Source organism: Mastomys coucha, unplaced genomic scaffold, assembly GCF_008632895.1.
Source record: "Mastomys coucha isolate ucsf_1 unplaced genomic scaffold, UCSF_Mcou_1 pScaffold21, whole genome shotgun sequence".
NCBI lineage: Eukaryota > Metazoa > Chordata > Mammalia > Rodentia > Muridae > Mastomys > Mastomys coucha.
In genome coordinates, this window is record NW_022196904.1 from 190,336,290 (window position 1) to 190,350,935 (window position 14,646).

At 47.6% G+C, this 14,646-nt stretch overlaps 1 protein-coding gene across 3 annotated transcripts; it reads right to left on the minus strand.

Annotated features, from left to right (window-relative positions):
- Positions 1 to 5,291: 5,291 nt before the first annotated feature.
- Positions 5,292 to 13,190, minus strand: CUNH10orf82 (chromosome unknown C10orf82 homolog). Of its 3 annotated transcripts, XM_031385028.1 has the most exons (7): positions 13,096 to 13,184; positions 12,300 to 12,412; positions 11,571 to 11,631; positions 8,947 to 9,165; positions 6,870 to 7,056; positions 5,702 to 5,799; positions 5,292 to 5,614 (listed from the first exon to the last, which is right to left on the minus strand). In XM_031385028.1, the coding sequence occupies exons 3-7, from the start codon at positions 11,623 to 11,625 to the stop codon at positions 5,490 to 5,492; spliced, it is 684 nt and encodes a 227-aa protein (XP_031240888.1). In that variant the 5' UTR covers positions 11,626 to 11,631; positions 12,300 to 12,412; positions 13,096 to 13,184; the 3' UTR covers positions 5,292 to 5,489. The 3 variants fall into 3 exon arrangements, with proteins under 3 accessions (XP_031240888.1, XP_031240887.1, XP_031240889.1); XM_031385027.1 differs by lacking the exon at positions 12,300 to 12,412 and having other exon boundaries at positions 13,096 to 13,190; XM_031385029.1 differs by lacking the exons at positions 12,300 to 12,412; positions 13,096 to 13,184 and adding an exon at positions 12,863 to 12,991.
- Positions 13,191 to 14,646: the final 1,456 nt, after the last annotated feature.

Below are 14,646 nucleotides of genomic sequence, written 5' to 3' on the forward strand. Positions count from 1 at the left end.
GCCCCAACCAACTGAATTTCACAATGCTGCAAATACAACCAATGTCTGAAGAATTAGGAAACCATCGGAAACACTTAGCCAGTCTGTCAATGATTACTTTAAAACACACAAAAATTGGGGGATCTAGGCAAGTGGAAAAGGCACCCGGTAAAAAATGTGTCTCCCTTCTTACTGGAACAGTTCAGTTCAGCCTCTTCCTGTTTGGCCTGATGCTTTTAGCAATGGCCTGTACATATGAACTTAACAGCTGCAAACTGTGTAGTAGATGCTAAGACCATTGTTTCACTGAATCTTCCACAACAACTGTACATGAAGGTAGGGTGATCGTTGTTATGACAGACACAGGGACTTGAAGCAGGTGTTTTCTCATGGAGACCATCCAACAGGAATGAGGCATTACAAGGCCAGAGGACTCCTGAAGTCAGCAGTGGCTCCTAACCCTCAAGCTGGCTCCACCCACTCTCACATCCTGCCTCGCCTTCTTACCTCTTACCTTCCCAGGGTGAGGTAGGGGGAGCCCACAGCTGTGCAGAAGTTGCCCACTGTGACCGTGGCTGAGGAGGAGATCCACAGCCCAGGAAGTAGCATGAGGGATTAGCACATGGTCCTTCCTTCTGGCCGTGCCACTTATTGTCCATGGGACTTTCTACATTGTTAATTTCATCATTTGCATCTCCTGTTTTAAAGATGTAATCCTTTATCTTGTTAACTTGACAGTATCTAGACTCACCTAGGAGACCTATCTCCAGGCACTTCTGTAAGGGGTAACCAGACATGGCTAATGGATAGAAGACAAATCTGCCCATGGGCAGCATCGTTTCATGGGCTGGCATCTTGAATAAAAAAGAGAATTAGCTGAACAACAATGTTCTTTCTGCTCTCCAACTGGCAGTGACATCACCAGCTGCCTCTGTTCCTGCAGCCAATGTCTTCCTGACCATGACATAGTGAAAGACAAAGTTTCTTCTTCCTGGGTAGACAGCAGCAACAGGAAAAGCATAACTAATAGAGAGGAGGTATAACAGAGCAGGAAAAGCATAACAGAGCAGGGCTGTGGCTGGAACCTAGGACCTTCCCCACCTTAGGCAGGCACTCTACACTGAGCTGCAGCCATGCCATGGTCCCACACCTGCCTTGAAGTGGAAATTTCTGGTTTGGAGACTCAATTGTGTAGTGTGATGTTTTTTGGGAAGCTGTCTCATGAGAGGATGTTTTGCTGAGAATAGACTTGTGGTGTTTTTCTGGAAGCTGCCTGGAAAAGGATATGTAATGTTTTGCTAGAGCAAACACTTGAGAGAACATGTGATGTTTCGAAAGGGTCTAAGTATAACCCAACAGGCAGTGGCTGATGCTGTGTGGCATTGGTTCACCTTGCCACTCTTTGTTGATCTTCATTGGGCTTCGCTGATGAAGCTGGTATATTAGTTTGCCTTACCTTCTCCACTGATCATTTGTCATGACTTTGTAGAAAGAAATTCAACAAAGAACTCATGATATTCTGGTGGCTTCTTGCTGGTTCTGCAGACTCAGGGAGATTGGCAGTTTCTTTTGAGTCAAACTGTTGTTGATTCGTGAGTAGTGTTTGTGAGTGGACCAAGCTCCTGAATCATGTGAACTGAACTGCTGATATCATGGCAATGAGGATTGGAATCATCCAAAAGAACTATTCTAAATAGGTCCACATCCCTCTTTGCCCTATTAACCTATCCTTCCCACTACTTCAGGTGGGTAATGGGCTAGAAGGAAGGCTAAAGCATTTAAGAACCTTTATTAAAGTAGATTTTGAAAATCTAAGCCTACACTGCCTGCTCTCTTAAAGTCATGAAGATGCTACTGGGCTCTTTAGTAATCTTCATTTCACCAGTGAGGAATGTGGCTCTCAGAGAGATCAGGGACTGTGCCCACGGTCACACACGCAGAAATAAAAAGCTGAGGTTTGAACTCTGGAGATCTGCTGCCTAGACTGCACACAGCTGTGCTCAAGCAAAGTCAAAGCTGTGACTGGGATCCTCTTTATGAGCAGCTGGTCATATTGTGGAACCTGTGGCAGGGACAGGGAGTGCTTGTGTCCCCTCTCCTGTAGCCTGAAGGGAGACTAACAAGTTTGTACAGAAAGTAAAGGTGACCCTAAAAAGAGGGCTTTCATTGCTACAGAGACCAAGCTATCTTGGCAAGAGGCCCAGTTGGCCCAAGAAATTATCCCTTCCTCTTCTTCTTCTCTACCTCCTCCCCTCCTCCTCTTCTCTCCTCCCCTTTCCTCCCCTTCTCCTCCTCTTCCTTTGTCTTTCTCCTTCACCTTCTCCTCTTCTCTCCTCTTCTTCCTCTTCCTCCTCTTCTCCCTTCCTCCTCTTCCTCCCCCTCCTCTTCCTCCTCCTCCTCCTCCTCAGGTAATAGAATTGTTTTTAGTGGCATGAGTGAGCTCATTGTGAATACAGCATGTGCTAATAATGATAATTTGCTGCAAGGCAAAAAATCACCTAGATACACCCCTCCTGGCCGATAGGAGCTCTTGGAAATTATAGGCTAGAGGGAAACAGAATGGATAAAAATCAAGGAAAAGAATGGCAAAGCAGAGCTGAGGAGACAAAAGGGATCGCAGCCCTGACCTTAGTGATGGGGACCTGGAAAGGCACAGGCTGCTCAGGGTTGGACTGCCTCTAACCTCTCCCTCTGGCTTGCTTTTCCAGCAGGAGCAAGGGGTTCTTAGATGGGTTAAGTTGTTTTTTTTTTTAAAGTTGCTGCAAAATGAATTAATCAAGAAATAAAATATTGACCCGGGCTTTGACTCCTGGGAGAGCAAGTGACAAATAAGCTTGTGTGTCATCTCCTGCATTTCCCAGCACATGTCCCCAGTAGTCCGATGCAGCTACCTGCAAACTGTAGATCACGAGAGAGGTCGAGCAAACACACTTCTCAAGCCTCTCCTCTAGGGGAGCCTGAGGGAGAAGCAGAGCAACCCAAGCCACACAGCTACAGCTTGGGAGCAGCTGAGGAACACACTTCCTGGTCCCTCTGACGGATCTTGAGGCGTGGCTGTGTCTGCCCTTTGAAAACGACAGCAGTTTCATTCCTCTGAGACATGGCTTTCTTTCTCTTTAAACAAAAACCCTAATATACTGTTTTTAAAATTTTTTCTTATGTATTTAGCCACTCACAACAACTTATGGGAATTGGTTCTCTCCTTCCTTCATACGGGCCCCAGGGATTGAATTTAAGTCATTGGGCTTGATGGTAGGAGTCTTCACTACTGAGCCATCTTTCTGGCCCTGAAAATATCTTTAAACCAATTCATATTCATCCCACAAACCCTGTGTGCTTTTTTTTTTCTTCAGAGAACTCAACTATGCTCTGTGCTGCTGCAAGGATGGCCTTGCTTCGTGAGGAACTCCCAGAAAAGGCCATCTCTTCAGGCTCTGCGAGTCTCTGAATGTTTTACTGCCCACAGCCAGACTCTCCCACTCCAATCTCCCTCTGATTCCTTTTGGTTCTGACAGCTGCCACACGGAATCAGAGAGCCACTAGTCAGAGGGAAGAGGCAGGAAGCCAATCTTACAGACTGAACCGTACCCCTTAAAAACCACGACCTCAGAATACAATTGACTTGGAAATGGGGTCTCTGTGGACTAGTTAGGATGCCATCAGGTTGGAGCACAGTGAACTCCCATGCCAATGTGAGCAGTGTCCCTGAGAGGTAGTGTGACAGCACACAGGAAGAATGCCGCATGACGGGAGGAAGGACACATGGTTTGAATGTGAAATGTCCCCACAGGCTCCTATGCTTGGACACTGTCCTTCCCTGTGGTGTTATTGTGAAGTGGTGAGGCCCAGTTAAGCAGTGGAGCCTCACTGGAGGAAGCGTGTCACTTCAGGGAGGGCCCTGAGGTTTTCTGACTGAAAATGCAATGTGTCTGGCCATCTCATGCTCCTGACTGCCAAGCTTTCTCCACCATGATGGATTTTTAACCTTCAAACCGTGAGCCACAGTAAACCCCTCCTCCCTTGAGTTCCATCTTAGGTATTTGGTCCCAGCAACTGAAACCTACTCAACCTTTCTATGTGGTGATGCCACCCAGCTGGATATTGTGTTTAAACAGCCCGGGTAATCTCGCATAGCTGGTGTCTGCCGACTGGAGTCTCCTGAAGGACTTGGATTCTAGTAAAACAGGGTTTCAATAGGGTTGGAGGCAGGCCACACCAGGACCCATGATGGCTGACAGGGTTAGACTAGTCAGAGAGATTGGAAGAAGAGCCTGGCCCAGCTATACAGGTTTCCCTGGTGTTAGGAAGAGACAGCCTGGGTGAACCCTTTACTAGGTCAACACATTGGAACTCCCATTTCCCACCCCTGTGGGGCTGGGGAGCCATGAGGAGCAGGTCCAGAGCAAGAGAGGGGCTGTGATGTGTCCAAACCCCAGAAATCTCATCCTGAGATCTGCAGAAGTAGGATAGCTCCCCCACTGCCCCAGGCCTGCATTCCCACCTTTGTCCACCGGAGGAGGTCACATAGCCAAGTTAAACTTCCTCTCACCTTATAAGGTCATGTCCAGCAGCCCCCTGGAATTCCTCCTGGCCCCAGTCAAGCATGTGCTGTCTTTGGCTTGCACTGTAATGCTAAATACTGGCCCCCAAGTCCTGGTTGCCCCCAGGGATGTACGTACACAAATGATGCTATGTAATCTTGTCCCCCAAGTTATCCCTGATTGGTGAATAAAGATGCCAACAGCCTAGAGCTGGGCAGAAGACAGAGAGGCAGGGTTTCAGTTCCTGGGCTTAGGCTCTGAGGAAATGGACGAGGAGAGAGGAGTGGACAGGAGGAAGGAAGCCACATAAGAACATGGCCACAAGGGCTGGCCAACTGGAGTTAAGAGCTCCTCGGATGGAACATGGCAAATTACAACTTGGGATTATTGATGGGGAAATAGCATAGAGGGTATATATCTTCCCAACTCTAGTACTGATTAAGGCTTATTATAAATATAAAGATTATGTGTCTTTTATCTGGGAATTGAATAATTAAAGGCAGGGTAGAAGCCCTGGATTGAGATTAAATATTTTCTACAGCAGTATAGTCGCCCGATAACATTTACCCACTCCCCAAAGGTTTAAATAGCCTTTGTGCCTCCCTAACCCCCATTAAACAAGCTGCCTCACGGAAGCTGCCTCCAGAGAGTCTGTTCTGGCCACCTGAGGTCTCTTTTGCTCCCAGCAGTCTGGCTTTGATTTCCCTTTCAGGATCACAGAGTATGATCAAAAGGGCAAAAACAAACAAACGAAAACAACAAACAAGCTTAGTATGCTGAGATGCAACCTCTGAATTTACAGACTGTCTTGGAAGACAGTGCTAGTTACTGGGGGCAACAGTTAAGGAATTCTTATTAAATCTCCTCGTTGCCCAAAGAGGGTGAGGGGGCTGGTTTTGATGCAAGCACAACAGGTGTCCGAGCTCCCTTGAGGCTTACATCTCCTAGGGAGGATGCAGGACTCTAGTTCTAGGCAAATTTCTTTGCCAAGGATGGTGGATCCCCATACACATTCCTGCTGCATGACAGACTGGACCACTGAGCACAGCCACAGGGCCTGGGAGCTTGAGGGTCCTCACTTGGAAGTGTTTGATCTGGAAGAGAAAGACTCCATATGAGCTGCACACAGGTGACCCAGCTGAGCAAAGGGGTCAGAAGGAAACACCAGATCCCTTGCTTACCTGGCCCAGAGGATTCTGGGTATAAGCGTGGGAGACCTTGAAGCTGCAAGATGTCTGAAGAACGGTTAAGAGGCTGGGCAGCCCTCACATCGTATGTTCTAAAATAAACAGAAAGCATGGCATCACTCCCTCTAATATGAAGTATAGCGTGCAGGTCGTCAGCAAGTGCGGTGCATTTGTCCTAATCTTTATAAGCCACCTAAAATTTGGAAATACCATCCCTGTTTCATAGATGGTAAACTGGGACTGGGGAAGGGGACACCACCCAGCCAGCCAGATCCCCGAATCAATCCCAGCAATCAATGTGCTGACAGATGTTATAACCAATCACCCCCATTTTTTGTTGTTTGATTTTTTTTTTTTTTTTTTGAGACTGGATCTGCCTATGTAGCCTTGGCTGTCCTGAAACTCATTATGTATGTAGACTAAGTAACAGGGATCTGCCTGCCTCTGCCTCCGGACTGCTGGAACTTCAGGCATGCACTACCACGCTTGGCTTCCCTTAGTATCTAAGTCTTAGGCCAATGCTGAGACAGGCAGTTCTGAAGGGACTCATGCTGGAGCATGACAGGCATTGCTCATATCCTCTATTCTCTCTGCCTTGCTAAAAACCATTAGATCACATTTCTGAAGCTAGCCACCAAGGTGTATTCCCTTATTTGGCCACTTCCTCCTCCCAAGCCTGACTATCAAGGTTCAGCTATCAAAGAATTGAAGTCCAGCAATTGAAAGCCCCTTATGGCTGCCCAAATTAACCTGTCCAGCCAAAATTAAACATCTGATCCTAACTCGGAGTTTCCCCTTGTACCTTTATAAATCACTTTTTGCCTGTGCTCCACATCTGCCTCCTCTCTATCCAGTGGGAGTCCTCGATCCATCCCTTCCCTCCCCTAAGCAAATGGCCTTTCTCCCTCTCCCTTGTTAGGTCCTCCCTCCCCTAATCTGCTATCTTTGTCTCTTATTCTCTGCCCTTTGTTCCTCTGGGGCAAATAAATCTCCTTGTGCTGAGAACTTTGTCTGGCTGCTCCCAGCCCTTCCAAGGCACAGCTGGAGGATGTGTTCAGAGCAGGGCTGTCTATAGGAGTGCCCTGCTGACCCCACCCCACCCCCCACACCTGGTTCTGCTCCCCAGATCCTGCAGTTTATGAGTGATGTAAGCTACACTTACGGCTCATACGGCTTCCGTTGAGCCCTCTTGGCTTCCTCCACCAAATTCAGAAAGTCCTCGTAGCACTTTTTGGCCATGATGGTATACCTTGTGGCATAGCCAAATTCAGTGACCCTGGCTCTGGGCAGGAAGCCTGCCCAGCCAGGGATAGGGGGCTCGTGCAGCGGTTTCTTCTCATTTTTGCATTCTGTAAGGAGACAGCAAGGGTCCTTAGAGTTTCAGAGAAGCACAGTGGAAAGAGCTCCCAAGCTCCCTGGCTTAAGAACAGTTATCCCAGGACTCTCTAGGCCCGACCTAGGGTCCCACTGTGTGCCAGTCACACCTAGGGCCCCACTGAGTGCCAGTCGCACCTAGGGCCCCACTGAGTGCCAGTCACACCTAGGGTCCCACTGAGTGCCAGCTGCACCTAGGGCCCCACTGTGTGCCAGTCACACCTAGGGCCCCACTGTGTGCCAGCTTCTTTCCTGATATCTTCTTTCCTTCCCTCAGCAGCAGCCTTGGAAGCAGACACTACTGTTAGCTCCACTTGTTACTTCTGTGGCAAGTCCTGAGACATAGTCAGGAAGCAGTTAGAATAGGTCCAGGACACACCAGCTCTCGGATCCTAAATCCAGCAGAGTCTCCAGGTGAAGAAAGCACATCAGAATCAGCACCAGAAGCTGCCATCAGGTCCTGGTGGTGACAATGATTGGCAGGGTGGCCTTGGCTAGCTTCACTGCCTCCTTAAGGTGCTGGAAGAACCAAGTGACACAACCAGAGTTCCAGATCAAAGCTGTCTGGCACCCTAGGGAACTGCTAATCCATCTGCTCTGCATATATAAATTATTAAATGTTCTGGATAAATACCTAAACAAGTCAGTATTGCCTCTGTGTGTGTGTGTGTGTGTGTGTGTATGTGTGTGTATTTGTGTATGTTTGTATATGTGTGTGTATATATGTGTTTGTGTGTATGTGTGTGTATGTGTATGTATGTGTATGTGTGTATATGTGTATGTGTATGTGTGTGTATGTGTGTATGTATGTGTATGTGTGTGTGTGTGTATGTGTGTGTATGTGTGTGTATGTGTGTATGTGTGTGTGTATGTGTGTATGTGTGTGTGTGTTTGTGTGTGTGTATGTATATGTGTGTGTATGTGTGTATGTGTGTATATGTGTGTGTATGTGTGTGTATGTGTGTGTGTGTATGTGTGTGTATGTGTGTGTATGTGTGTGTATGTGTATATGTGTGTGTATGTGTGTGTATGTGTGTGTATATGTGTATGTGTGTGTATGTGTGTGTGTGTGTGTGTGTGTCTGCGCCAGTGTACATCCTTGTACTTGTGGAGGCCAAAGTTGGTTCATACTGAATGTCTTCTTTATTTGCCTTATTTTTTGAGGCTGGATACCTCAATGACTCTGGAGATCAATTTGGCTATGCTAGTTGGCCAGCAAGCCCCTGAGACCCACCTATGCAATGATGACAGTCATGTGTCCCCGTACCGGGCTTATTTAGATCAGCTCTGGGGGGGGGGGGGTCAAACATGTCCTCAGGCTTGTTCAGTGAGCATTCTACAGCCTGAACCTTTCCCCAGCCCTCCATTACCCTCCCCTTTAGATATAAAAACAATCCAGCTTAAAATTGCATTAAACTCTCACGGCATCATCACTCTATGTGAAACCCCTGCTTGCAGAATTAGTATCTATGGCAGCTGGATTCAAATCTAGAACAGATTGTCAGCATCCTTGCTGTGACCCCTTGAGGACACCTCTGGGGGCCTCTACTGGAGAATGACTGTGTCATCCTCACAGGGCTATCGTGTCTGCTTAGATAGCAAGGACAGCCAGCTCAGAGAAAACTCCCAAAAACGAAATCCACAAGTCCATAAGCTGGTGTTGAAAGGGCTTTGAGGGCGCTGCCAGCCTCTCCCAACTGCCCCATGAGTCCCTTCTGCTCCATACAGGTCCCTTCTGATCCACACAGGTCCCTTCCCCTCCACACAAGCACTAGGCGCTCTTTCCAGCTGCACAATGGCCTGCTGGGATCTCACACAAGACCAGGGATAAGAGATGTTGATTCGCTGATTTGGGGAGGCCTTACCCAGAGTCAGGGGGTGGTACTTCTTGGCATAGTCATGCAACACCCACAGGACCGTGTCCTCCGAACAGATGGGCTTCAGGGGCCGAATGTTGGCCACAGAGCGGTTTAGTCCCTGCTGCTCCTCCTTGTATCTTTGCGTTCTCTCCTGGAACGCTTTCACACAGGGATTCATGCGGTCCTCGCTGGAGCTTTCCTGGCAACTGAGCCATGGTATGAAGCCTGGGAGAGTACAGGAAATCACAGGGAGTGAGGGCCTGCCTCTGTACGCCCCAGCCCTCTACTTGGCTCCCCTCCACCGCCACCAACGCTGTATTTTTCCAGAGGCCATTAATACAGTCAGTGTTGTTGTTTGCACCATAGCTCGCCCCTCCCAAGGCTGCAGAAAAATGACCTTGAAGCTGGGGGTGGGGGGAGGTCCATTTCAACAAAGGCGAATGACAGTCATACACTTTGATGGCAAAGCCCCCGATGTCAGGCTGAACAGCAAATGGGGAAAGCGTTTAATGGGCCCAAATGATAGTCTGAGGAGTAATTGAAATTATTCATCTTTTTTTTTTTGAGAGAGAGAGAGAGAGAAAGCTTATTTTCCTTGACATTTCCCAAATGCAATCTGGGATCTTTCTTGCCAGACCATAGGGAAATTGCAGGCCCATTAAAAGCAAGAGTATAACATAAAAAGGTAAATTCATTATCTGCAAGATCCACCCCCAGGACAATTTTTCACCATTTCCCTCGAAATAACATGTAATCATTACAATTAGTAAGAATAAAACATAACTATTTATTTAAACTGGATGCTGAATCTGTAAGTGCTACAGCATCGCCACAATAAAACCATTAAAGAAAAAGAACAACTGAGGGAAACTGGTTAAGAACTTAGTGTTAAGCTGCAACGTAAATAAATGTCTCTCTGTCCTGAAGCACCACTGCTTTCACCTTTGTTGTTTAAGAAAGAAAGCCTGGCTTTGGTGGTGATGTAGCAGCTTTGACTTCTGTACTCCGCAAGAAAGCACATTCTAGAAGAATCTAATCGACTAACCTTGACAGGGCTGAAGACCAAGATCCCTCATCTATTGTGGTTTGAATGTAGTGTCTCCACAGGCTGATATGTTTGAAACTGGGTCCCATGGTTGGGTCTGGAGAGGTTGTGGAGGTGGGGTCTGGCTGCAGGAAGTGGGTGGCTGAAGGTGGGCTTTAGGGTTTATAGCCAAGGACCACTTCCTGACCTTTCTCTGCCTCTTGGTCCATCATAATGTAAAGTCCAGTCCAGGAGCTCTTGTTGCCAGGCCTTCCTGCCCATGATGGTCTGTACCCTCAAACTGTAGACACAAGAAGTACCTCATACTGTCCCTTATCTGGTGCTTGGACACAGCAACAGCTCTATTGCCCCAACTGCTGGGGAATCAAATGTGCTTTGGAGGTGCCACAGAAACTCGGGGCCCTTTGTGAAGTGGCATCTCTACTACCAGGACCTACTTTTATCTACATATTTTATGTATGTGATGTATGTGTATTCACATGCATGATACTCACATACCTAATGACACAAGACATCTGAGTCTTGATGACGACCATGATACTTACACAGATGTGTATATGCTGCCTCCTTAAATCACCAGAGTATCCCATGTGATTTGGTAAATTGTAACCCCCCAAATACACATATTCAACTTCTTAATCCCTGATACCTACAGGCATGGCCTTCTGAGGAAATATGGTCTTAAAAATATAATTAAGGAGCTAAAAGTAAGATCATTCCATGTTTAAGCTGTCCTGAAAGCCAAGAGTGATGTCCTTAATAAGAGAAGAGGGGACAAGCTGGAGACTGAAACTTACAAAATCCATTTGAATCAAGAGCTGATGGGGCTAGTTGCCATTTCATAGAATCCATTCCTTACATAAAGAAGGTTATTTACAATCACAATGGACAGAGGACAGGGAAGTGTGAACTAAATCTGAACTGTCAGAATCCAAAACCCATTCTCTAAGCCAGTGGGGCAGGCTGAACCTGGTAAACCTTGGAATATTCTCTAAGCATAGCCCCTTCTGAGAACAGCTAGGTATGAAAACCAAGGGCCCATTGAGCACGTCACCTATTGGGATGCTCACAGTTCTCAGTGACTCAGAGGCCTGAAGTGAGAGAGCCTGTACGAATGGAGACCAACTGTTCTCAATTGTCAAAGATAAGTGTTCTTAGACATAGAATTTAAGGGCTACAGCATCAATAGGGCAGGCGCTTGGTCTTCCTGTATGAGAGAGACCAGGGAAGGAGCAAGAAAAGTTAAGAACCACCTTTGTGGGAGACTTGGGGAAGCCCAACTTGGGAAGGACAAAGCCCCAACTTCTGCACTGTTTGTCTATCCTCATTCACAATCACTATGTCTGTTCTTATCTACAAGCCACTCAGCAGGTGTTAAATGCTTCTGGCATGCCCAGCTAGGTCCTGAAAGATCTGGCCTATGTGATTTCTCTCAATTAATCCAAAACTATCTGTCACCTTCTTGCAGTACTGGGTGCCTTCAATGTGTGTCTTAAAAGCTGGAGTACTATACTAGCCCAGTCAGACAAGGACATTGCTCCAAGACAAGCCAGAGACCAGGACTGCTATTACAAATGCCACTTACCACAGTATCCTGGCGTGATGGGCAGCTCTCTCATGAAGGTCTTAGGAGACTCCATCTTACTCTGCAGTGAAGGGAAAGAGCCAGGAAGTGACCCCAAGAGTCCCCACCTCAAGGACTCACTGCACATGTGCAAGAGTTCTTGAGTGTAAAGGAATGACTTGGTCAGAGGCTAAGACAGAGCTATACCATCATCACATGCAAAGCTAGTTGGCAGAGTTGCCATTAGTTGTAAACCAGAGACCTAGTACCAAGGGCTCATCACCTTTTATGTGTATTGCAGACCTCCACCGAGTTGTCAATATAAAGATGACCAAGACCCAGGAGTTACCATGTAAGAAAGCTCATGTAAGGCTCATGAAACTTGCATGGAGGAAAATGATAAAAAGCTCATTTCTCCACAGCACAGTCTTAATTCAGGCAGGCTCTGGCTCTGGTAGCAACTTGTGTTGCTATGTCTCTTTACTCTCAGAATATCTGACAGTGTCTGATGTTATAACTAGGGGGACAGGATGCTACTGATATTTTGTGACTAGGTCCCTGTTCAACTTTATTCAATGAATATGAGGCACCCCCCCCAAAGAAGAAAAAGGCTCAGAAAACCATACACACACACACACACACACACACAAATTGGCATGGACTCCAAGGAGGGGAGGAGTGGAGGTGGTGGTTGTCTATTCTAGTACCAGATACATAGAAACCACCTCTGGGGCTAATCCCTTTGCTCACCAGGGATAATCAATGCTCTCCCTCAAGGAGCCAAGGTTTGTCTGTGGATGTTGTGGTAGTCTATCCTGCCAAGCCAGTGTGTCTCTTTGAAGTGATAGTTTTGAGGCCACAGCCTGAAGTAGAAAGGAGGGTTGGGAGTACAAATCAGTCTTTGAAACAGTCCAACACCATGAAGCCAAGAGCAATGGAGGTGGGACGCATCTAAGGTCCACTTAACGTCTGCCACTGTGTTCCTTGATGTCCAGGAGAAGGCTGGGTTTAGACCGGCAGACCTGGCTAGGAACCCATGTCCAGCTCAACACTGACCACCTGCTGGCCAAGTTCTTAAAACCTTTACAGGCAGAAAGCAGAGAATCCTCCCAACAGCTCCATAACACAAATACTGCCCTACTGTTATGCTGGTTTCTAGATAAGGATTAATAAAAGACAACAGGCATTTATAGAATACTAGCTATGGGTCGTGGCTGAGGGAACTGTATTCTTGTTTACACTCTACAGTGTCATAGGGGTGTCTATTGAAGTCGCCACATTTAACAGATGAGAAAAAAACCGCACAGAGATACCTTGTTTCAAGGTTCTGGAGGGGGTGCGCGGGCCTAAGAAGGGCTGCTAAATTCCGAGGGCAGGAAGTACTGTGACCCTTGAGTGGTTAGAAACAAGCCATCCTGTAAGGGACAGTGTTGCGTGGGGGCGGGGGGGGGAGGGAGCTTGGAGGGCTTCGAATGAAAGGCAGGACAGGGACCAAGAGAAGAAAGGACCCTTCTCCACCCTATTCTCAAGGGGCCCCTGCTCTCACCTCCATCGGCTTGAGCACCTCCAGAGAACCAGGCAGCTCTGCCTTCACATAGGCTCTTCAAGACCTTTGTGAGCTCACCCTGGCTGGGCGGGGCAGATGCTAGATTCATACGGGGTATTTGTAGTTGGCCCCGCCCCTTACATGAGAACCAGGGGTCAGGATGACACTGGAACAAGAACTTGGTAAAGCCAGTAAACTTAGCCGCTAATCTCAGCAGCCAGTTCTGCCCTGCACCGCCATGTCCAAATGTTTGCCCCATCAATGTTTGTTCCTGGAGTTGTTGCCTGTAGCTTGAGCGCCTCATTTCCACCGGGGCAGGGGGTGGGGGAGGGGGGCCAGCCAGTGTAGTCACATAGGGGATTCTTGCCCAAAATCCACATCCCCACCTGCACCCCCACTGCCCCTCAAAGTTGGACAGTCGTCTCAACAAGACCCAACCCTCCCCCCCCCCACCATCTGAAGGCCAGCAAAGGAAAGCCACGGGTGTCTATTTGGCTTCCGAACAGGCACTTTCCTCAGCCTCTTGTGAGGCTGAGACACTTGTGTGTCCTCAGACACTTTTCTCTATCAGGAGAGCTAGGGGTTGTTTCTGGTTTCCTCCCCTCCCCTGCCCTCCGCCCCCCACCCCCCGCCCTACCAAGGTCCCGGACACAAAGAAGGGCCTTACCAAAATGAAGATGTACCTGAGGAAGTTGTCTTACTGCAGTGGTTTTTACTGAAAGGCAGAGGGCCCAGGCCATCATTTCATTTTGACCGACTCTCAATATGAGAGTCAATTAGGGCATGGGTGGCCTTACAGTTCTGCCTGGCTGTTGGCTCTACAGAGGCCGAGGGGCTTTCCAATGCCCATCTAATGCTCATTAGTGTGTTTCCCTAGAGTGTACAGGATGGTACCCTCCTGAACACAAAACTTTAGATCAAGCCAGGTGGAGCCAACCACCTTTTCACTCGTTTGGACCCGTGGGACCATACCTCAAGCCATCCAATACCTCTAGGGCCAATTTAGAATGTGCTCCAGAGATAGAGCCTGGAAGGAAGCCAAGGATTTAGACAGCCAGCCTCTGCCTGCAGGGATGCTCTGAGGGCAGGCACACCAAGGCCTTAGACACTTTTAATGATTTTCATCAACTCATTCTGCCCATCTCTTCTCTATAGTTAAACCACTTTCTTCCCATTTGAGAAGACAGGACTCTGGGTATCCATGGAGCTTTGGTTCTGAGCATAGGGTGGGTTGTCAGTAAAGCTTGTACCGTAACCTGAGAAAGGACATGAGTCAGTAATGATCCCCCTATAATTCCACCTACACCCCAAATGAGAAAAACTATTCTAGGCCATGTGAAATTGAGAGTTTTACTTTATTAGAATCTGTGAAGACAGAGTTTGCAGGCATCATCCTGTCTAGATGTGAACTGCAGAATTCTGTGAAGTTTGGATCTATCTTGTAGTGAACAAGACTCCCAGTGGTTGAGATCTTAGGATATCGTTCCATATTGCAAGCAGATGAGAGGTGTTAAGAGATATTATGGCCAACAACTTTTCTACTAGCCATCC